Raw genomic sequence first — 24782 nt, forward strand, 5'->3', positions numbered from 1 at the left:
TGAAACCAAGATTGTCCAAACCACAACTATGGCCACATATCCCCCTTCTGGCTACTGTGAGGGACTGCCTCACTTCATTCTTCCCACCTTCTAGATGAGAATCACTAAGATACCCAATCATAGAATTACCCTCACTTCCTGATAGTATCCAATTTGGAGCAAAATCCTGCTTTCCTGAACCGCCCCCCCCCAATCACCTAACACAGCCCAAATCTTATAATAATTTCACTGGACACCCCTTACTTAGATGTCTGGAACCCAGTGGGGTGCGTTCTCCCTTCTTGCAGGGAGTCAGTAAACCTACTGTGTTCCTGAACTACAAGTATGTTCCCGGTGGTCTTTGTTAGGATGGCATACTTCACCCCGTCACCCTCTGGCACCTTTATCCCCTTTCCTCTTCACAGCCCCAATCCCCACCTGGTACATTCCATATTTATTCTTCTGTTTTATTTCATCTCTTACTGGAATGAAAGTTCTGTGACAGCAGGAACTTTGTTTTATTCAGCCTGTACCCCAAAACCTATACCAGTTCTGTCACATGGTGGGCATTCTTTAAATATTAATTGGATGAATGAATGAATACAGACTGTAGCATGCTGCCTGGGAAATGGCACGCATTCCATCAGTGGCAGCTACCATCATTATTACTACATTAGAAACAACTCTGATATTAAAGTGGATAGCACAAGTCAGCATCCAAAGCCAGATTGCTGCAGATGAAGTGATAGTGAACGGAGACAACGATCTCCATGAGCCACCCCCCTCCCATATTTATTTATTTATTTGGCAGGGATTTAGCCTGTTTCCTTTAATTTCCATGGCTGTAGACCTGGCCTGGAAACATTATCCCAGTGCGTGCACCTCTGTGTAAACTGCTCCAGCAGGTAAAAGGAAACACTGAGTCAAGCTAATTATTTGACGAAATGTCTATGTTGACCACTAAGTCAAGCAACCTTGTTTTTTCCCCAAATTCATAGAATTTCAGAAGCAATCTGGTTGCCTGAGTGGTCTGAATTACCGTCAAATCATTCTTCCTTTGAAACATTTCATTTTTGCGTTAGCTGAGTGTTCCCATCCTTTCTTCACTTGCTTTTTTTTTTTGTTAATGAGGAAGATTGGCTCTGAGCTAAGATCTGTTGCCAATCTTCCTTTTCTTGCTTGAGGAATATTGTTGCTGAGCTAACATCTGTGCCAATCTTCCTCTATTTTGCATGTGGGATGCTGCCACAGCATGGTTTGATGAGTGGTGTGGAGGTCCGTGCCTGGGATCTGAACCCACAAATCCCAGGCTGCCAAAGAGGAGCACGTGAACTTAACCACTATGCCACCAGGCCGGCCCATTCACTCACTTTTTGATTGTTTCCATCTTTTGGGTCTGAGCCCCACGTGTGGTGCCCTGTGCACTTTGGAACTGCAAGAGAGCAGTGTTCTTCAGTGACCCTCTGATGTTTTCACTGAACTGTCAGCAGGAGAGATTCTGATTAGAGGCCTGGGTGGGTCCCCTGAGCTGAACATTTTGGGCATGTGCCTAATCAAGCCTTATAACAGGTGTACACGTTCTCGAGGATGTGGAATGAGATTATTTACTGTATAGGATTGTTTTCTTTTGGGAACAGTCATCTGAGCTTGCATTTTCTCAACGAGGTTCTGGAACCAGTCTGTCGAGCCGGCCCATCTCTTGGGCAATAGAGACTCTCTCTTGTGTTAAGAGACTTATTTGTAGGCAAATTTTAAAGTGGAGAAGGTCAGCACTGGTTAGATTGCAGGAAGTTTGCTTCAGGAAGCAGAAAAACTGCCAGGAATGCATTTAGAACGGACAAGCTAACTGCCTCTGAGAAGTCATCTGGCAGCTCCTCACGGAGTTAAATATCAGGACACGTGTATTTAGTGCCCTTAAGGGCAGTGAAGTGTGTTTGTGTGTTGTGTGTCTCTGTTCTGAGAGAGAGGGACGCAAAACTGCAGAGTAGCTATAATTTTCTACCTAAATACATGAGTTGTGTATTGGTGTTGATTGTAACTGATATTTAGACCTTTTCCTCTTTTCTGATATCGAAGAAAGCCCACTTTAAAGAAAATAAAGGTCTTTTTTCGTGGTGGTATGAGTCCTTCAGAAACTGTAAAAAGCTACATATTTGAGCCATCTTTTGTGTAAAAGGTTAATATCTTTTCTCTCTTGTGATAATTTGTCAGCTTGCATTTATCAAAATGAACACGATCTGTCACCTTGATAAACCATGTTTGTCCTTTTTCTGGGAGAGTAAAGTACAACACGTTGTGATGTCAGAAGTCTGAATGCTATCTAATGTCAGTGCTTTTTGGTTTTCCAGACGGAGATCTAGATAGTGTTGGACTTGACAATGGTCTCATTGTCTGCGTTTAGAAAGGTGTCATCTTTACACTTGCTGTTATGATAATTATATGGCAAACTCAGTTGATCTTCTAAGATTTCTTATTAGTAAATATCACCATGGTGACTGCTGCCCATCAGTTAATGTGCTTCGCTTGTCTTTAATGTAGTGTTTTACACTTGTGTTGAGCTTTGTTTTATCAAAGTAATTGTTTCTTCCTCCTTCAGTGGATGGCTACTGTCTTAAGACCTGTCTTTGTGAAGCTAGGAAAGTGATTATGTTAGAACTAACTTTTGATTACATGGCTGATTCTAACTGTTGCTGCTTTTAGAGACTTTCTGAATGTGCTAGGAGTATGTAATGAATATAGCAAGCGTATCATGTTGTTTTAATCAAAAGAAATATTTATATCTGATAACTGGGCCCTAGAGTAAAACTGTAGGCCTCTATTACTGAGTTTATCTGTTTCTACTGATCACATTTCCTGATAAGATGTTAGTGCTCCTCTCCCCTTCGGGTTATTTAGACTCCTGAGATCTTGCAAAAGAACTTTTAATTATGAGAATTTCCAGCTTGCAGAAATATCAGTGTGATTGTTCCTTGTGCCAGTGTGTGCTCCCTTGGTGGGGTTGGAATGTGCTGTGTGGTGAGGACTGGGCCCTGGGATGAGGGGAGGAAGGAAACAGGAGCCAGAGAGGTGCTGATGATCAGACCAGCCCACACAGCATGGGAAGTGGAAAAGGCCAGGTTATTTACGGCCAACGGCTTGGGTGTTACCTACAGAAAAGAAAGCTGAGTGAGTGGGGTGGGGAAGAGACTGAAGAGATATCAGACACCAGCAAGGTCATTTGAGAAAATCTGTCCCAGAATAAGAGGAAGAGAAGGGACAGGTTCCCACTCTGGCAACAGGGCTGAAAGGAAGGAGATGGGTGGGCAGGTGCTATAGCTCTGGAGGGCTTGGAGCAGAGACCCTTGGAATCTAGGAGGAATGGTGGCAGGGGGTTGTGGGGACAGCCTGGTCAAGGACAAAGGTTGTACCCTCTTTCTGGCCTTTCTTTGGCTCTAGGAAGGAAGATATATCTCTAGGTATTTAACTGCTGAATGTGACTAGGACAGGGCAGTGACTGATGTCCCCAAGGATGACAAGGAGAATCTAGAAGGATAAAAAATGGCCAAATATACTCCTTGCCCATTCTCCGTCTCAAATAAACCTGTCTTATCATTTTGTTCATCTTAATTCCCTAAGTTCTTTTTCCACTTCTACTTTGATATATAAGAAGGGCTCAACGATTATTGCTGTGTTAGTCGGTGGTTCTGTAATGCAAACTTCTCCTTGATCAGCACGACTTCTCTTCTAGAACAGCTCCAATTTTAATCTCCTTTCCCTTTAGCTTCTAAGACAGAGGTATCCATATCCTCCCGTTAATGGTCTGAGTATTCATGAATGCATTTTTATACCAATTCCCTTAATTAAAAAATTGATAACAATTATGAAGAATATCTCATTAACGTATACCTAATAAAATCAAGAAATGTGCTTTTTAGCAGTAACATGAAATCCCTAAAGAAGAACTACAGTGATACAGGCCTTTAAGTCATTGGTCAATATTAAGCAAGTCAGTGAGAAGACACGTTTATAAGAGATAGAACTCATCTCGAGAATCTCAGGGTGAATTCTGTCAGGAAACATCCCAGTTATGACTTTAAGTTTGTATCAGTGAGAGTCGCCCTCAGTGTCCATTTCAGCAGTTTCCAGGAAAATAAAAAGTATACGTAGAGTCAGTGAACCCACATATTGTCCAGGGTTTGACCACATTGCCAGAAGTTTCAGGAAATTTCTTAAAGTCTTCAGAATTCCAGATACTGGGTCATCTTGATAACTGGGGTTTTCTTTCTTCTGCTAGTTCGTTTTGAAATAGTCACCTAAAAGGGTAGATGTTTGATAATTACTGCAGACAATAAATTATCAACAACAAGGGTAACTATAAAGTATGCTTCACACTTATTGAAGTTGTTGAGTATCTTCTAAACTTGTGACTCCATTCCCCCAAGGGGTCCTAAAGTTCAGGTCATTTAGTAAATAACAACAATCTCCCTTATCCTCTTCCTTAATACCTGTATTCCTGTGTGTTGTCAGTTCTCTAAGAGAGTGATTTCTTGTGAGCCATTTGAGGGTCTAAGATTAAGTTTCTTAAAACTCTGTATTTTCAAAATGCCCTTAATCTGAGGAAGCAATTTAGTAAATCTCTTCAACAAGTTTCGAAGGTCTAAGGTCTAGTTGTCTTATTGTAATAACATGAACCCCCCTGTCTCTGTTTCAGCTTCTTTCAGATGTCCTGTATATTAGGGGTCATGTAAGGTGTGGAGAGGAAGGATGGAAAGAAGGAAGGAAGGAGAGGGAGAGGTCGAAACAGAGATAGAGAAAGAGAGAGAGAAAGAGGAAACTCAGCCTTGGTCCTGGCTTCTTTCACTCTCTCATGCATTAAACCGTGCCACGTTGATTGCAATATTCTGACGGAGCCTTTCTGATGAAGGACTCAGCAGAACTAGACATTCTATGTGGACACGGATATACTGTTAATCCCTCTCTAACCTTTAACTTCTAATGTACCATTTTTGGCAAGGACGCTCCAGTTTTTCATATAGAGACGAAACTCTTAAAATCCCTTTTAGTCAGTTGGATAGAATGTGTAGAGTCAGGTTAAAGAATTATTTGTCGAAGGATCTCAGTGAGCTGTACCCCCAGGCATTTGGCCCATAGTGCCTGCTTGAAATGGTAAATTTCCCCTCCAGGGAGCGCCTCTGATGTTTTGACCTTCTCAGATCTCACAGCACCACTGGAGGCCCATGAGGAGTTAACGGTGACCACAACAATGATAATTCTGTTTGTAATAATATGCTTTGGCTTTACTGGGTAGGACCTTAACCTTGGAAATTTTGACAAATTACATGCATGGCCATATAATTATCAGCTTGGTGCTCTATGTAGGTTCATTATTTATCCCAGGAGGGAGTTGGAAGCAGGAACATAAAGATATGTGCCTACCAATATACTGCCTGCCTCTACATCCAAGGGAGTGGAATGAATTGTAGGGGCTGAGGAGAGGATAAGGAGAGGGAGGGAGCACCCTTACTGGCTCTCTACCTTCCAGCTGCCATAGGATTACCTGAGTAAGGGTGGTGAAAATCAGCACTTCTCAAACTTTTAAGCGAATAGGAATCACCCGGGATCTTGATAAAATGCAGATACTAATTTTGTATGCCTGGGGAGGGGCCTGAGATGCTGCATTCCCATAAGCTCTCAGATGATGCCGATGGTCTGCAGAGCACACTTTGAGGAGCAAGAGCTCAGACAATAAAGACATCTAGTCATCTCACATAACCAGAAGCCCGGAGACACGCAATTCCAGGGATGGTTAACAGAGCAGGCCAAAGACGTCAAGGCAGTTTTTGCCATTTCCCTCATGACCCCCAAATGTCTACCACACCACGTATCACACTGTCACACTCACATAGAATGCAGGGAAAGCATGGGGCGGCTCTTGGTCGAGGTCTCCCTTTGTAAACTGCAGGAAAGTCTTGCTCAGATGCTGCTCGGCGGACTTCCTGTTCTCCCTCATTGGCTGGCATGGGTCACGTGGCCTCGCTCGGAGAGGAGGATTGGTTGCCGTGATGGATGGCAGCCCAGTCACGATGGCCGCCTGGGCGGGGCCCGCCTTGCGGGATGTGAATTGCCCAAGAGCGGTGTGGAATCTGGGTGTGTGGGCAAGGAAGGCACTCACGGGAAGGCACCTGCAGCCACCGTCCTACGCCTCACAGTGACTCTGAGAACCGCCTGTGCTGGAGACGGGGCGCCAACACTGCGTGGGCTTCTCCTGTGAGACTACGCAGACTTCTGTGTCTCAAAGGACGGCTAGACGGATAGGGAGGCGATACGGCTTGATGGTTGTGTCCTCTTGGCCTGTTTATCTTTGGGTGCCAGGCAGTCAGAGTAGATGCTTTATATGTTTGTTTGTTTGAGTTTCAGATGGCCCTGTGGTTCTTTGGCCAATGCATTTTTTTGCCCTGTGGCTTACGTGTTGGCCTGTATTTTAGGCTCATCTTGGCCCCTCAAGGTACAGTGGGTGGGGCATGGGAAACTTTCAAAAGATACGTTTTCCTAGCATTTTTGAGATGTTCATTTTCGTTTTTTCTTGGGAACTCTGTCCAGGAGCCATGCCTTTTGTTCCCCTCCCCTTAGGGAAAGTTTGGGGACAGAAGTAGAAACTGCCTGCCAGCTATTTCTTGAGGTCCCTGAAGACAGGGGACCTCCTGATGTGGGAGGGGAAGTGGAGACTTTGCCCACGTGGCGCCCTGTCTGGGTCCCTTCAGCCTCAGCGTGGGGCTGGCTCAGGGCCCAGCAGGGGTTCTGCTCAGGCGTTGGGCCATTTCTGGGGTGGCCTGCCACCTCTGTCCCCACTCCTCTCCCCATCCCCAGTGTGGAGTCATGGGGATGCTTCGGAGTCCTCTTTCAGGGCTTTTAGGGACTACTGGTGTAGGGTAAATCTGGGAGGTGACAGCCTTCAGTAAACTGTAGGCAAGAAGGGCCTACTAGCACCTTGTTTCCAAAATCCTCAAACCTCGTGGGCAATTCTTCTGGATCTCTTGGGGGCCCCCAACCTCATAGAAAGACCTGTTGGGGCTATGGGACAAAGTGTCTCTCAATGCTTTCCCTTCCTCTTGGCCTGCTTTTGTTTCCCCTGCTCTGGGGGGAGAAGTGAACCTGTTATTTTGCATGCGGATGCCCCAGTCCTCCTGCCCTGATCTATGGCTGGTCTCCTTTGCTGTGGCTGCCTCTGTGATAGCCATGACCTTTGAGCTTGGCTCTCCTCCCACATGGGTGGGGCCTGGGGCCTGGGTGGGGAACAAGCAGACTCCCCTCCCTGATACCTCGATTCTGTCCTGCCTTACCAAATCTTGCTTATTCAAAGGGCTCTGCCAAGAATGACCTTGTGGTTCCAGCCACTCCCCTCCCTTAGTTTATCTATTTTTCAAGTTTGAATTTTATGTGTCAGTTTGTCTATTACAGGCAAATCAAGCTCCACCCACCATCAGTAGTTGGGGGCAGGTGAAAGCTGTTTAGCTTTTAGGTCCTCAGGTGTGGTTATGTAGTGGTATGTTTCTTGTATTAGCTAAAAGTTTAGTTTTAACAAATGTCAGTGACTCAAGGTGGTGAAGGAGGGGATCAAAGACTGTAAAGTTCATTTCCTCTTAGTTAAAGAATTCAAAGGAGCTGAACTGCGCTGGTGATAGGGGCATGGTGCTCACTGCGGGGCCAGCATCACTCCAGGCCCCTTACTCGTGCTGCCTGCTGTATACACCCTGTGTAGTAGGTACACTCACTCCACTCTGCAGGGGAGGAAACCAAGGCACAGGGAGGCTGAGTAACTTGCTCAGAGTCACACAGCAAATAAGGAGAAGAGGAATTTGAACCCGGGATACATCCATGCTTTGGGCACTCTGCTAGGCTGGTGCTCAGCAGCCCATCTTAACTTTTTATTTGCTGTCCCTGAATGTGAACACTGAGATGAAAGGCATGCTTTCTTGCTGCAGGTTTCAAATCCCAGTAGATCTTAGGGTAACTGTCAGTTAGGTCTGCTGGGGCAGTCTAGAGACCTCTCCCTTAGTTTGTAGGTGATGAAACAGGCTCAGCAAAAGTCAAGTTTGAGGCCCTCTGGCTTGTTTGCTGTAAGCAGAGCTAAAACAAAGGTCCAGGTAATTTCAATCCTAGTTCTGAATTCTTTTGCAAAATACGTGTTGATGGTTCAGTTACTGACTTTGGATTAAATGATGTATTTCCTGAGCAAGTTTGACGCTGACTGTGGACTTGGGTCCTTTGAGGGTGGGGGAGCTGCATGGGTGCCAGTATCTGGGAGACTGAGAAGCTAGTGGGGAGGAACATACTCTGTGTTTCCATACGAATAAATAGAGACGTGTGGAAATCTCTTTTTAGGCCAAGCATTTATTTGGAAATATCCTGTTAGTTACCTTAATCGTCTCTTTTACTAGTGGGTGATTATTTTCGCCTGAACCTGAGGATTACGGCCTTATTTCTCTTGTTCTACACTAGGATTCTCCACATCAGCGCTGCTGGCATCTGGGCAGGAGGAGTCCTTTCTCGGGGGTGTCCTGTGCACTAGAGGATGCTCAGCAGTCTCCTGGCTTCTGCCGTAGATGCTGGCAGCACCCCCGGTGGTGATAACCAAAAATGTCTCCAGACATTGCCAGATATCCGAGGGTGGTGGCGGGGGAGGAGGATTGTCCCTGGTGGAGAACCACTGCCTACACTTTGATGTGCTGTGACATGGCTCCCACCCCGTTAGAGCCCACACTTCGTTAGAGTACCATTAACTTCATTGGCATGTCATTTCGACATGTTGATTACTAATCTCTGTGCTTTACGTTTTCCTAGATTCTCACATTAACCCTGTGAGCAAGGCCTCATTATTTCCATGTGCACACGAGGATTCTGAACTGAGGGAATTGCCAGAGGTCCCCCAGCTGGGTGTGTCTGACCTTAGAGCCCGTGTTGTAGTTGCTGGGTTGTGCTGTCTTTCTAACTTCAGCGTCTGGTTTAGCTGTGGCCAGCCCAGCTGATGAAGGAGTGCATGTTGAACTGTAGATGTTTCCTGGGTCTGATTCGGTAGCCTCCTGTAGAGCAGCCCACTTCACATCATCACCTAGTCGTCTCATGGGATGAGCATCTCAAGCTCAAGATGCCGGAAACTGATTCCCCTGGAAGCTGCCTTTCTCCCAGATCTCCCCAACCCAGAGAACAGCTCCATCATCCCAGAAACAAAATGTAACATCTCCCAGCTTAAAACAAAGCGAAACAAAACCCTTGTTTTCTCCACATCCCCCTTCAGCTATTACCCATCTTTTTATGATGTCCTTCACACACACACGCACACTTTGGAAGAAGTGTCTGTACCCACCATTTGCAGTTTCCCATTCTATGCTGAACTCCAGTCAGGCTCTCAACCCCTTAACTGCGGTGAAACCATCCTTCTCCGTTGGAACCATGGGGCCACCGCTGACCCAGCTGCTTGGGTCAGAAACCTCAGTCACTCTTGAGTCCTTTCTTTCTCATCCACCACATTCAGTCTGTTCTCATGTTTTGTCTTTACCCTTCTGCCCACCTCCACTGCACTGCCCAAGACCAAGCCACCGCCATGTCTTGCTGGGACTATGGCAGTGGCCTCCTCACTGGTCCTCCCTCTTCCTTTAAAGGCCATACTCCTCACAGAAGCCTGAATGATATTCTCCAAAAGAAAACCAGACTCCGTAACTCCTCTGCTCAGAGCTGTCATTGGCTTCCTGTTATACTCAAATAAAGGCCAAGTTCATTTCCATGGCCTAGAAGGTCCTGCATGATGTGGCGTCTTGCTTCCTCTCAAAGCTCCTCTCCAGCCACTCACCCCCCTACTCACTCCACTCCTTGCTGTTCCTACATGGGGTCAAACATGCCCCTGGGCCTTTGCACTTGCTATTTTCTCCACCTGAAAAACTCATTCCTCAGATATTAATACGGTGCACCCCTGACTTTTTTCAAATGTCACCTCCTCAGTGAGTCCTTCCTTAACTACCCTTTAAAAATACCAGCCCCTGCCACTGTCTATCCCAGCACTGTCCAACAGAACTTTCTGCAATGATGGAAATGTCCTACATCTGCACTGCCCAGTAGGTAGCCGTTAGCTATGTGAGCATTTGAGATGTACCTTGGGTGTCTGAGGAAGAAGTTTAAATTTTATTTAAAAATAAAAGCCACGTGTGGCTGGTGGAGACTGTACTAGACAACACATCCTTTGTCCCTCTTTTGCTTTTTTATAACACTTATCACTATCTGTCATTACATATTCATGTGAATATTACTGAATAATAAAAAGAAGGCTTCATAAGAGCAAGGAGTTTATCTACTTCATTCACTGCTCTATTCCTGGTACCAGACCAGTGCCTGACACATGGTAGGCATCTAACTAATATTTGTTGAATGCATATGAGATGTTAATTTGGTAGAAAAGCACTGGCATGATATGTAGACACCAAAAACATGTGATAGGCCTGTCATGTGACAGATTCCCAGGGAAAACTTTGTCCCCACTGATTTTTTTTCAGTCACTCTTTGTATTAGGATATCTTTTGCTGTTGAAATATAAATTGAGTTTAGGCATTGGCATTTCAAGGTGAATTGGTTTCTAAGATCATTTCAGTCTTCACAGCCAGTTGAAAATGGAAACTTGGAGGGAAAAGGCAGGAGGAACCATAAAGGATCAAGTACGTAGTTGACAAATAGTGGTTGACAAAGAGAAATAAGCCTTGCCCACATCTTAATTTTCCTTAGGGTGGCTGCTTGCTCTTTGGTCTGTGTTCTGCTGCCATCCTCTGGTCAGAGCTGAAAATTGCAAGGTCACGTTTAAATTGTACCACTGAAGGAGACAAAGAGGCTGTTAATTGTTCAGAAAAATAAAGATTCCTCTGGAAGCTTTGAGACCATCCAGATGTTATCTGGATGCTTATTTAGATAATATAGATTGCCTGGATTCAAAGCAGGGCGCTTTGGTGTAGCTGGAAAAGGGGATGACGGATGCAGATGGATCAACAGTCATTACAGTGCTGTGTAAATTGGTCTGAAACACCCTTCAGTTAGAGGGCAACTGAAAACAGAGCCCCAGAAGGAATGTGACCCAGAGCAGTGAGTTTAGTTAGACCAGAAGATAGACGAATGGAGATGTGGGTGAGGCAGGGTCAGATATGTGCCCTGGGGCTATGGGAGGACCCTCAACCAGACCCAACCAAAGAAGGGGTAGGGGAGGGAAAAACCCTTTGTCCTCTACCCTCCTAGGTTCTGTGACTAGGGACTTGGAAATTAAACTGACAAAAAACAGATTAACAAGAGAAAAACAAACAGTTTATTTACGTGTGCAGTGTGCATACATATGGGAGAAACTCAGTGATGAGTAATTCAAGGAGGTGGTTAGAACTTGGGGCTTCTATAGCATCTTAACGAAGAGCACCAAATTTTCAGAGAGATAACAAGACAAAGGAAGGAGTGTAGGCTTTTAGGGGCAGCAGACTGTGGAAGGTCAATGCATGGCGGGAACCAGTGGAAGAGAAGGGTTGTTTAGTGCAGTTTGTTATGTGGATTCCTCTCTCTGATCTCTGGACTGGTCAGAGTCTCTGGTGACTTAGTTCTGTCCTTCCTGGTACAGGGAGGGCACCTTTGTCAGGGGAAAGTTTATGTCCTGCTTTTAGGCAGAGAGGGGAAGGTCCTGCATCTGCTGTTTCTCAAATACCTTTGGCTCAAAATAATCAATATGTCAAAGTGGCATAACTTGGGGTGGCATGTTCTGACCCCTCACAAAGGCTTTCTGAGGAAAGGACATTGAAGGGGGATGTTTACTGGGGTCTTTGGCTTCCTTGATGGCCACCGAGTGCCCCAGCAGGTGAGGTCCTGAGGCCCACCGCCCTGATCAAATCACGCCTGGTGTGTGGTGGTCATTTCTGGACGCTCTTTGTTAAAAGAGGCATCAGTGAAGTGAGGATCATCCAGAACTTTGCTGTGCACAGGAGTCACCTTGAAGTCTTGGAGAGATGCAGGTTCAGTGGCGCTGGGGCGGCCCGAGATCTTCAACCAGCTCCCAAGTGTCACGATGCTGCTGGTTCAGGCGCTGCACTTAGCATAGGAGGGAGCCAGAAAGGGTGACTGGTCAGGACACCAGGTCCTATAAGAGTCAGCTGGAGGGTCCTCAGTGGTGAACTTAGAGGAGCCAGAGGTGGTGGGGCATGATGGTACTGTTTCCCATCTTTAGGAGGGGTGTGTCCTTATTCAGTGTCACCCCAGAGGGCAGATTTGGAAAACAGGGGTGGGGGTGGAGTTCTGAATCAACACCAAGGTGAATCTCCATACAAGCTAGGATGGGCTGCTGCATAAAGTTGTGGAATCTTTTCCATTTTGAGATCTTAATCAGAGGTGAACAATAGTCTTGTGGGAGGATGTTTTAGACAAGTTCCCAGTTTGGGTGGAAAATTTGATGGTTCCAGAAGTCCCACAGATTCTAGGAGGAAGAATTATTCCAGAAAGATATCACTCATTTGATTTCAAGGATTAAGATAGGAGCTGTTCTGAATCCAAAAATGGGAGGTGCCTGTTGGAAAAAAACCAAACCAAAACAACACTCCCCCAGTCAGTGCATGACCTCAAACGCAACGAGCTGCTTATGTAGGTGCAATAAATGAGAAGTCTCAAGTCACTGAAGGAGGTCACATAACTCCTGATGGCAGAAGCTGGAGACAGAAGAATTAAAAACACTGAGCAGTCTGGAGCCACTTTCTGGAAGGAACAAACTCCACAGATCTTAGCCACCCCCCAGGTTCTTCTCCTGCTGGCCTGGGTGCTCCCGCGGTGATCCTGAGACTCAGAAAAGCTAACCGTGAAGAGACAAGAAGCGTAAGGTGTTTTAGAAAGGCCATAAAATAATTTAAAAAACAGATTTGGTATGTGAAAACGGACCCATCAGCACATGGACATTTCACATACTAAATTTCCAAAATAAAAGACTGAGTTTTCAAGCGTTGAATCTGCTATTACCTCCATGGAGCCAGGTTTTGGAATTGGGACGTTTCTATGAGGAAGGGAATGCTTGTTATTTCTCATAGGAATACATATTTTATTTTGGTCTATTAAATCAGCCAAATGCTTTTAATGCTGATCGCTTGGTTGGGAATATTTACAAATATTTGTGAGGGACATGTTTTTTTCAGCAATTACCCAGCCAATGTGATTAATGTAGACAATCCATCTGGAAACTCTAGGCACTACACTATTTGTTGTCTTTCCCTTCCAAACTAGATTTTCTAGTCTAAATTATTCTAATAATTACTTCCCTTGTCTCCTTTCGGGCTATGTTTGTCTCAATACACAGACCAATGCAGAATCGCATTGTCGTTCTACATCTCTGCCTTTCCATTTGGTTGGGTTAATTATGGAGACATTGATTAGATTGCCTGGCAGTGACTCAGGCTCGGTAATTAAGACACATTCTGCTTACAGAGATGTAAGCTCACTGGCAGGATCCAAAGGAAGTTTGGAGAGCTTTTTTTACAAAATCTATTTTATTGAGGTCGCATTGGTTTATAACATTATGTAAATTTCGGGTGCTCATCATTATATTTTGACTTCTTTATATATTTTCGATGTATCGACTGCATCATGTTCACCACCAAAAGTCTAATTGTCATCTGTCACCATACATATGTGCCCCCTTACCCCTTTCACCCTCCCCCATCCCCTTCCCTTCTGGTAACCACCAATCTGTTTTCTGTATCTATATGTTTGTTTGTTTGTTGATCTTCTATATATGAGTGAAGTCATATAGTAATTGACTTTCTCCATCTGACTTATTTTGCTTACCATAGTACCCTCAAGGTCCATCCATGTTGTCACAAATGGTACAATTTCACCTTTTTTATGGCTGAGTAGTATTCCACTGTGTGTGTGTGTGTGTGTGTGTAACACATCTTTATCCATTCATCCACTGATGGACACTTAGGTTGCTTCCAAGTCTTGGCTATTGTGAATAATGCTGTAGTGAACATAGGGGTGCGTATATCTTTTTGAATCAGTGTTTTCATGTTTTTTGGATATATCCTAGCAGTGGAATTTCTGGATCATATAGTATTTCCGTTTTTAATTTTTTGAGAAATACCCTACTGTTTTCCATAGTGGCAGCACCAGTATACATTCCCACCAGCCGTGTATGAGGGTTCAGAGAACTCGTCTGGGGAGACCAGGGAGTGGCTGCCTGCCCTCCATTTTCTGGTGTTGCTGTGTTCATGGCTGTGATTGGCACAGGGAACACCAGAGTCCTCCCCACTGTCCTTCTGCCCCCCAAGCACTGGGAGGAACTTTGGGAACCTTTGTCCCCATTCCAATAGAGATGTGAGGACATGTGCCTCCAGACCAGTTGATAATTTCTCCTATAGCTCTGGTGGCCCCAGCAAGTCTCTCCTTGGCTGGTACCATCCAGGCTTATCCCAGTTAGTCTTATCATAGAGCTGTAATTAACTGCTCAGTTCGCCTATGGCCTGAGCCTTCAGCTTCTATGATGAGATGTGGGGCAGGTAAGAGTTGGGGAGGGGGTGGGAGCTTTGACAGAAGGGGATGGACCAGGGCCATGCCTGATCCAGGGGCCTGGATGAGGAGATCCTAAAAGGGGAGCCAGAAGATATCAGGGCTGACTTCCTGTACTTCTCATTTTCCCTGAAGTCTGTCCTGCTCTTCAGAGGTGAACTGTTATGGTGGCTAAAGTAATATGGTTTACTTAACAAACCCTTCTGTCGTGCTTCTTGGGTGCCGGGCACTGTCTATAACACCTTACAAATATTAATTCATTGAATCCTCATCATAGTCCTGTAGGATCATTCACATTCCCATTTTCCAGACTGAAATGGAGGCACAGGGAGGGCAAGTGACTTGACCAGGACGTAGTAAGTGGTGGGCTAGAGTTTGAACGCTGATGGTTGGCTTTTGGAGTCTGTGCTTGTAACTGTTACATGATGCTGAACCTTCCAGCAAAGGGTTATTTCTGTTGGAGGAGGTGAGGAGGCCTATCCAGAGCTCCCCAAGAGAACCACAGGCAAGTGGACCAGAGGCCAACCTCTTCCAGGAGCTCAGCCCTGAATTTTACTATGTTGTTACAAAAAGGGTTTTTGCCATAAATCCATCAGGCAGTACAGGGTCCAGGAGGGGGTCCCTCCAGGGGGAGGGGTGGCTGTGTCCCTGGGAGCCTTTCTGTTGGGTGGCCAAGATCCCCAGAACACTGGCTGTCTGGGTTTCAAGATAAAGATCTCAATAGTGGCCATTGTGTTTTTTTTTGTTTTCTGTCTTTTTTTAAGTGGAAAATAAAAGTTTTATTGAGAATGTACCTTGAAAAAAACCAAAAATATAAATTTATTTAATCTTATAGTTAACAAAATTTATGTTTTAATTAAAACTGTGCATTAATTTCTCCCCCCCCAGATTTATTGAGGTATAATTGATAAATAAAATTGTAATATATTTAAGTGTAAAACATGATGATTTGCTATATGTGTACGCTGTGAAAGGATTTCCACAATCAAGTTAATTCACAATCCATCGCCTCATATAGTTACCTTTTTTTTTTTGTGAGAATGCTTAAGATCTGCTTTCTTAGCAAATTTAGAGTATGCAATACAGAATTATTAACTAGTCACCATGCTGTCCATTAGATCCCCAGACCTTATTCATCTTATAACTGAAAGTTTGTACCCTCTGACGAATATATTCCCATGTCCCCCAGCCCCTGGCAGCTACCTTTCTACTTTTTGTTTCTATGAATTCAACTTTTTTTTTTTTTGATTCCACTGTTCTCTCTGCCCTCTTATGGATAAATTCCTCTCTGGGCCTGAGATACTTGACACCCCCGAGCTTTGTCCTTTGTATTAGGAAGAAAGGGGCCAGGCAGGATGTGACAACAGGTCTTGAGTGGGCTGCACCTTTCCCAAGAGGCACATGACACTGAGGGAGGAAACGATGCCACACTTTCAGAGTCTTTTGTTCAAAGCTCCTTGCTTACAGATTGTGCTGGCTACTTTCTGTGACCGATAGAGGTCAGAGTGATGGTTGGGTGGCAAGGCTGCTAAAAGGACTCAGAACACCTTCCTGGTGTGGAGCCAGCATCTTCTGCGTGTACACAGACCAGCTGCAAGCTGCGGCTGCCTGGGATAGCACAGAGCAGGGCCAGCTCAGGCCCAGAGCTGCTTCAGCCAGAGTCAGAAGCAGGCAGGTATCACCCAGGTGTGCATAGCTGCCTGCATCCTGGGAATGAGGGGCTGTGAGAACCCTTTGGCTTGTGCCTTTATTTCTTGGTGTCCTGAAACGTCTGTCAAGGTGAGACTCTTATGTGGGAGGCAGCTGCTCTGAGTCTTCACATTCTCTGATGTTTGGAGGCCAAACCTCCTGTTGGGTTGCCCTTCTATCTTACTCGTTTGGGTACCAACGAGTACTGAAGAAGGTTGGAATTTTGATTTGTGCCTGATTATGTAACCTTTCCCAAAGTAAAAACCCGCCTCCATAGCACCAATGCATCTTTTGCTTGCTGCAACATATGCTAGGATTGCCCCCCATTGGTTCTTTGTTTGTTTCCATTTTTTATGTGCAATATAACATATCTTTAGTTTTATTTCTTGCATGGTGGTCTAAATACTTGCTCAGGTCACATCTCGAGATTCGTTTCTTTTCGGTTAAGACCCACCTTTTCCTAACAGTCATCATCTAGCATGCAGACACCTTGAGGGTGGAGGAGGACAGGACAGATTGACATGGCAGTGGGACCTGGTTTGCCAGAGATCACAAAGCTGGTTACCTGCACATGTTTGAAGCAGTAGACTCAGGCGGGATATGTTTTGGTGAGGACAAAAGAGAGCAGTCAATTCGCTGTAGTCATTTCAGAGTGAAGGTAGCTGTCTTTTCTCTGTTTTAAAAAATGACTAATTCTACTGTGCTCTAAAACCTGGTGGAAGTTGGGGGTCTAAAGGAAGAATCAGAGATAATTTATTTCACCTTTATGCAAAAAAGTTAACAGAACCCAGTTTATCAGTTTCAATATGTAGGAATAAATTTAAGTTCAGTGGCATTAATTTTTTGTATAATGTGCAAACTAGGATGACGACTTCATTCCGGTTTGCCAGAGACTGTCCTTGTTTTAAAAATGAAAGTCCTACATCCTTGGAGCCCCCTCAGTCCCAGGCAATCTGGGACGATTGTTCACTTTAGGGCTAACATTTTGCTGGGCAGATTATACACATTGAATGGAACTCCTGACAATCCTGTTTGCTGGAGATTCTCTCTTCTCCTCCTTTTCCTCCTCCTCCTCCTCCCCCGCCTCTGCCTACTCCTCCCCTTGCTCCTCCTCCTCCTTGCTGTTAGGTGAGTAGAGAAATTTGTCTAAGACACTCAGCCACGAGACTGGGAATTGGAATGAAAGACTCCTGGTTTGTTTGGTTCTTAACTCCCGCCATCCCCCAAATTAGGGTTTGTATTTAACATTCCTCCACTGCTTGTTTGTCTACTTCTTCACTCTAATTCCTAGTTCTTTTTCCTTTCTTTTTTCCCTCTGCCCAGACTTTACGTTACCCACAGGCATTTACTAGTCTTCACTAAAGCTAGTCTGTGCTCAAAGTATCATTGATCTTTGTTCTGACTCAATGCTGCCCAAGAGAACTTTCTGTGATGATGGAAATGTTCTCTATTTGTACTGTCCACTATGGTAGCCATTAGCCACCAATGGCTCTTGAGCACTTGAAGTGTGGCTAGTGCATCTGAGAAACTGAATTTTTAATTTAATTAAATTTAAATAGCCAACTGCGGCAATATGGTGCTACCACATTGGACAGCACAGTAAATCCTCACTCGTTGGTTCTGTAGTTTAAAATGTGAGCATCTGTCACTGAGATCACGTTGAGTTTGTCCATGTTGGGCTAAACGATGTCTACTGTTTGCTTATCCTGACTTTGCATGTTTTTTTGTCTCAGTTTTCCTTCTTTGTTCTCACCACAATTTGGGTGGTTTGGGGGATTTTGGTTTCTTACAGGTTCAGCGAAATGAGGACAAATCTACCACCTTGAAACTGGCTGATTTTGGCCTTGCAAAGCACGTGGTGAGACCTATATTTACTGTGTGTGGGACTCCAACTTATGTAGCTCCTGAAATTCTTTCTGAGAAAGGTAAGTATTACGCGGTGCTCTGTGGGACTCTAGCTCACTTACTAACAAGTGTTTTATTTTCAATATTTAATATTTAATATTTTTTAGTATGGAGCAGTCAAAAATCTCAGAGAGTTGGCACTAAGCTTGCACTTGGATTTTAAGGGAAATATTTGAAGCAAGCTCCCTTGACCAAAGTATGAGAACTTCTCCCTCATCAGGGCTGTCCTTTTTACAGAGAAGGGATTGGGGGGGGGGTGTGTGTTTGTGTGTGTGTATTGGCAGGACAGTGAGATGAAAGATGATAGAGAATTGGGAAGGAACTTAAGCAAGCAATGCTATTTGTGCCACTGACCCAAGGCTACCTCTAATGGGAGAGAATGGAAGCAGTTGTGATAGTTGGCTTAAAAATTCCTCCACCAACCACGCATTTTAAGGAAAACGGGGTCCCATTTCAAACCCCATGAATAATATTTATTACCTGTTTCTATATTGTATAAGGATGCAATGAACTGTTTTAGTGACCCACTCTGTAAAGTATATAAAAAGGAAATCACTATTATTATTATATGGCTCCAAATATATGAATGACTGTTTAGCCTCTGTGGCGCTCTAGGAGAAATCAGTTTAGGAACTCTATGTTGTGTGGGAAGGCTCTGTATGGGTATAGGGTTGGTGGTAGGGGGAAGGGAGGGATAGTTTTCCACCAGTGGATGCATCAGGGAAGCTAAGATGAGGAGACTAGAATGTGCGTGGGGTTGGGTGGTAGAGACGTTGAGACTAGCCTCAGTGTTGCAGAGGGCAGTTTAGTTGGTTGAGTAGGTTGAGCCTGGATTACTCACAATTGGGAAGGCTGAGCAGAGGAAATTGGACTCAGTGTGGCCAGCATAGGAGCCATGGTAATGCGGTGACAGTGGGAGAGGAAAATACTGAGCAACCATGGACATTTTAATGGAGGCATCAATGAACTGGATAGGAGAAGAGGGAAAGGAAATAGTCCACATGAACACTTAGGGAAACCGCCACATTGATGGTAGCGCCAACTGAAATAGGGTGTTGGGAAGGAAAGCTCTTTCAGGAGATGGGGATGGGGTGAGTGAAATTTTGAACACACTGACACTGTAGAGATATCAGGATGGACACATGGACCGTCTGGTTGGCAAGCAAGTGAAGTCCTGGGCTGGTCATGTGGCTTTGAGACTACTGAACTCAGAGTTGGCAGCCAAAGCTGGCGAGATAATGAACTCCTTAGTGATGCCAACAAGGGCAGCCAAGGACAGATTCTTGAGGGAAGCCAAGAGTTGGGGGATGAGACAAGGAAGCAGAGGACAGGGCAGCTGGAGGCAGGAAGAGGATGAGGAAAGTACAGTGTCACAGAGGCCGAGGGGCAGATTTCAAGAAGAGGGGAGGCCCAGCAGAACCAGACCCTCCTGAGAGTGGAAGGCGGGTGAGAACTGAGAAAAGGCCATTAAAGTTGGTTAGAAAGAGGTCTTTGGTGATTATTCCCCTAATATTTTCCTGCTGATTTGTGTCTTGACAACATTGCTCTGGGGCATAATAACAAATATCTGACTTCCAAATTAAAGCTGCCAAATGTTTTCCTTTTCTAAAGATAAAAAGTGAGAAAGTGTTTGAAAACATATATACTCCTGTTATAAACTTTTGGGAGGATGATTGGGCAATATGTATCAAAAATCTTTACTGTATATTACTTTGTGCATTTCATTTCTAGGAAGCTATTTGAAGAATATAATCAGAGATGTGCACGGATATTTAATATGTAAGGATGTTCATCGCAGAATTACTTACAGTTGTAAAATATTAGAAGAACCTTCAGTTACAACAGAAGATTCATTATGTGAAGGGAATACTAACAGCTATTAGCAATCATAATTTTGGATGGGCCCCGGGGCCGAGTGGTTAAGTTGGCGTGCTCTGCTTTGGTGGCTTAGGGTTTCACTGGTTCAGATCCTAGGTGTGGACATGGCACCGCTCATTAAGCCATGTTGAGGCGGTGTCCCACATGGCACAACCCGAAGGGTCTGCAACCAGAATATACAACTATGTACTGGGGGACTTTGGGGAGAAGAATTAACTCAGTTGCCAATCTTCAAAAAAAAACCTTATTAAAAAATCGTATTTTTGAAGAATATTTTTTTATATTCATCATGGGAAATTCCTGTATAGGAAATGCTGTGATATAATGTTAAGTGAATGAGATGGGGTATAAAATATGTACTATGAGATCTTAATTCTGTTAAAGAAAGTATAAATGTGTGTGTGTTTGCATGTTCATGGGGAGTATAGCTACTAATATCAATCCTTTTATAATCATAGAAAAGACCCAGTAAATAATATATTTAAAGTGAGAGAAAGCATTGAATGAATAGGAAGTTGAGGCTGCTGGTGTAGACCTGGGTTCTCAGCCTATCTCTGGCGAAGGGCCAGGTTTTAAAATTTCTGATACTGTGTGGATCCATATGAAGTCCTGCTGCACGTGACAACATCACAGCTCATGCCACATGCGACTGATCATGTGTGTCCGACAACCCCTGAGCTGATCTATACCCTGTCCCATGAGATGTGTCCGTTGATCATGTAATTGGATGTCATGGCCGTGTCAAATTGCTATAAGAGTTTCCAAATGTTTGCTCTCAATTTCTGTGCTTATTTTATCACAGGCCAGTAATAAAGGATCACAAATTGGCACTGGTCTGAGGACCAAACTTTGAGTAACACTGGTGTAGACCCCAGGTTTGTAGGAGTTGGCAGCAAGGCCACCCATGTGTTTGGCAGGGGCTCTTGCTTACTGAGAGCTGAGCTCCTCTGTGACCTGGAGCTCTGATTCTCCAACATGTATCTCGTCACATTTGATCCAGCCTGGTCTCAGCTTCACTTGTGTCCCTGCCTCTATTGCACAGGTTACGGGCTGGAGGTGGACATGTGGGCCGCGGGTGTGATCCTCTACATCCTGCTGTGTGGCTTTCCCCCCTTCCGCAGCCCGGAGAGGGACCAGGACGAGCTCTTTAACATCATCCAGCTGGGCCACTTTGAGTTCCTGGCCCCTTACTGGGACAATATCTCTGACGGTGAGATTTGGGACTTCCTCCGGCAGGAGAGGAGGGATGAAGAGCTGGGGCCCTTCCTGGGTTCTGACTGCAATGCAAGTTTTAGGTCAAATGTGTCAGAAGACAGAGGGCCCTACTGTGTGCGTGGCAAGGAGCTGGGCTGTAGACATGTCGGGCTTCATCCTGTGTTTCCTTCTGGCTTTGTGTAGATTTATGTAGCACTCCGAAAACATGACTTACTTTGAGACTTAATGAAAGAGTCTAACCACCAGTTGCAGTCAGCAAACATTTTTCCTTAAGGCAGTTAAGGAACCTCAGAACTGAAAAATATCAGAAACATGTGACACTCATTTGGAAAGATCAAAGGCATCTTATAGAAGTGTTTATGAACACACTGGATGTGCTTATTTTATTCATATAAGCAATCAGGGGTCCTGTGGGGCATGCCTGGAGCACAAGGGCTCTGGACAGTGATGGGGGAGGGTCTCAGTTATTTTTAGAGGAGCAGAAGCATGTGTGGGCCTCCTCCTGTTTGGTCCTTTATTTATTTATTTATTTTTTTTGAGGAAGATTACTGCCAATCCTCCTCTTTTTGCTGAGGAAGCCTGGCCCTGAGCTAACATCTGTGCCCATCTTCCTCTACTTTATATGTGAGACGCCTGCCACAGCATGGCTTGTCAAGCGGTGCCATGTCCACACCTGGGATCCGAACCGGCGAACCCTGGGCCACCAAGAAGCAGAACGTGCACACTTAACCGCTGCACCACCGGGTCCGCCCCTGTTTGGTCCTTTAAATGGAATCTTTCCCCTCGTTTCCGCTGATTTGTCTGTTCTACCCAATGCCCTTGTAAATTGGGAACTGGATAATTGGGGGTTTTGAGTCTTGGAGTCTTTAGCTTAAAAAGTAGACTAGGAGTGGTAACTATTTTTTCCCCAATTTCTCTTAAACATGTCATCTAAGATTAGTTATTGAACTGCCCTCATCCCTAGCTTCTGTCTCCTCACTTGGGGTTGGAGGTTGAGGGAAGGGAAAAGCTTCATTTTATTCCCCTTAAATGAGATACGTGGAGGGGCGGCTTACTGCTGGTAGGGTGAAGGTCTTGAGCTGATCAAGGCAATGGCAACTTGGGAATTGAAGGACTAAAGATAATTTTAGAAAGTTCTGTGCAGTACTGTCCTTAGACTTGGGAATGGGTGGCCCCTGCCCTGGGTCCCATGCCTTAGGGGGCCCTGCTCTGGTTATACTCCTCCCCACAGAGTGAGGAGACTGTGAGGCCGAGGAACCGTGCCCCACCCCAGAGCCCAGGTCTCCCAGTCTAGATCACTTATTTGGGACCCTAGAATTCCCTGCTCAAACGGATCAGGCCCACTTCCAAGATTGGTGAGACCTCTCTTCCCAGCCTCTCCCCACAATGCCATAGGGTGGCCAAGGAGTGGCTGTCTTGGGGGGTGGGTAGAGAGAACTTGGACATGTTGGTGGGGTGTCCAGTTGTCCACACATGTACATGTGAGTCTGAGAATTCCCAGTTTAAACCTGGCCTTCTACCCCCTGAGTCCTTTGAGGACCTTGAAGGAGTGATGCTGGTGGGGGCAGGCTCCGGGGCACTTTGTGGGCAGAATTTGCCCAGCCTGAAATAGGTGGGGTAGGAGAAATCCTGTGGCTTCCATGCTCACGTGGTGGCTGGACAGTGGGGTAGAGGAGAGGGTGATTGGTGGGTGAGCAGCTGACCTTGAGCAAGAGTCATCCATCCCCCAATAAAGGCAAAGAAAAGTGGGTGATTTCTTTCCTGTGCATTCTTGACTTATGGGAAGAGGGGGCTCAGAGAGCCAGCATCCATGGAGAAATCTTTTCTCCTTGCCGCCTGCCACCTGGCCCACCAGTTGTCACCACCTCTCTTTAGAATCATGGCCTTGGGTGGAAAATGAAATTCATTTTGAATTTGCACCATTGACTACTTAGATTTCTTTCACATTTTTCAATTTTGTCAATATAGAGGCATATTTATCAACTTAGGAAGGAAGATTGAATATATTTTATTTAACAACTTGATAGTTTGACTTACAAATTTAAAATATATAATATATAGACATATGGTACGTGGCCTCCATTTGTTCTCTTGCACTGGGCGCTGTGGGTCTTAGTGGTGGGCCTGCCCTGTGACTCTGGAGAAATGAAGAAACATCCTCTGGAGCTGTGCTCTCCAACACAATAGCCCCTAGCTGCCCATGGCTATTTAAATTTAAGTGTAAATTAATTAAAAGTAAATACAGTAAGAATTCAGTTCCTCCGTTGCACTAGCCATATTTCAAATGCTCAGTAGTCCCAAGTGGGTACTGCCGATAGGGAAGGTTTCCATCATTGCAGAAAGTTCTGGTGGACAGCACTGCTCTACTGTAGGCTTGGTGCTGATGTGGATGTTTGTGTTATTTCGTGCATGGGGAAGAAAAAGTCAGGGCCACCTGTGTTCATCTCCTTTCCCTCTTTCTGTCTCTCCAACAGCTGCCAAAGATCTGGTGAGCCGATTGTTGGTGGTAGACCCCAAAAAGCGCTACACAGCCCACCAGGTTCTTCAGCACCCCTGGATTGAAACTGTTGGAAAGGCCAGCACGGCAAACCTACAGAAGGAGGTGGCCCCCAGCAGCGAGGGCCACTTCCGGAGCCAGCACAAGCGGGCTGCAGAGCAGCCTTCATAGTCACCTCCTTGGGGACCTGTTCAGCCCCCCGTTCTGCTCAAGGACAGAGAAAAGGAGAGAAGTCTAGGAGAAAAACAAGGAAAAGGACTTCTTCACATAATTGGAAAATCAGGGGAAGGAGAGGCGCTCAGTATATTTTAAAGCATATTGAAAAAATAAACGAGTCTTAATGTTAAATGTTGTAACATATTTTTAGATTTGTATATTTGAAGCCTTTAATACATTTTTCTGGAGGGGGGGAGGACTTGTTATCAGTGAGGGATTTTTAGTAATAATGATGTGTTTTGTTTCTCCTTGTGACCAAGTTCATGGTCTATGACATGAGTGGTGCTTACCAGGGTCTAAACTCCCCCTGTGAGATTAATAAGGTGAATCGTGGTCTTTCTGCATTAATAAAATGTGCTCTGAATGACTGAAGTGGGTCATTTTCTGATTATTTCTGATTGCTGGTGATGAAGCCAGGGAATTATGGTTTCGACGTGCCTCCTGAAGCCGCCATGACTGCATGTAAGTGTTGTGATGGACACTTGATTAACTGGCACCATCTGCTTATTTAGGATGTGCTGGTCTTGATCTCTAGCGTTCAGTCTTACTGAAAATCAGATTTGGCGCAGTCTGAAAAATGGAAAGGAGAAATCGTTGATTCATTGTTGTCCCATTTTTACTGCTTTCAGCTGATTATCCCTGAGCCTGAGTCACTTCCATATGAAGTTAGGCAGACAGGCTGTGACTGTGTGAACATTTTCAGAGCACAAGGGAGCCATTGAGTGCATTCACGTGTCAGAAATGCAGTAAGTGGCTTACGCTCAGGCATGAAGGCGCTCCGAGAGTTCAGGCACATTCCCACCTGCAGGGCAGACACGTGGGGGCCTCAGGAGGCCTGTTCACTGATTATCTCAGTCCAGATTTC

General features: G+C 45.1%; 1 protein-coding gene across 2 annotated transcripts in view; it reads left to right on the forward strand.

The window, feature by feature from the left end:
• DCLK3 (doublecortin like kinase 3) overlaps window positions 1–24285 on the forward strand; it is a 49037-nt gene extending 24752 nt beyond the window's left edge. The window contains exons 3-5 of one of the 2 annotated variants that reach the window (XM_005600834.4): window positions 17999–18131; window positions 21032–21199; window positions 23679–24285. In XM_005600834.4, coding sequence (XP_005600891.2) covers window positions 17999–18131; window positions 21032–21199; window positions 23679–23872 — 495 coding nt within the window. In that variant the 3' untranslated portion in view covers window positions 23873–24285. The remainder of the gene's footprint in view (window positions 1–17998; window positions 18132–21031; window positions 21200–23678) is intronic. The other variant, XM_005600833.4, reaches the window with a different exon arrangement.
• The last annotated feature ends 497 nt before the right edge of the window (window positions 24286–24782 follow it).

This window comes from Equus caballus, chromosome 16 (genome assembly GCF_041296265.1).
Source record: "Equus caballus isolate H_3958 breed thoroughbred chromosome 16, TB-T2T, whole genome shotgun sequence".
In the NCBI taxonomy this organism is placed as follows: Eukaryota; Metazoa; Chordata; class Mammalia; order Perissodactyla; family Equidae; genus Equus; species Equus caballus.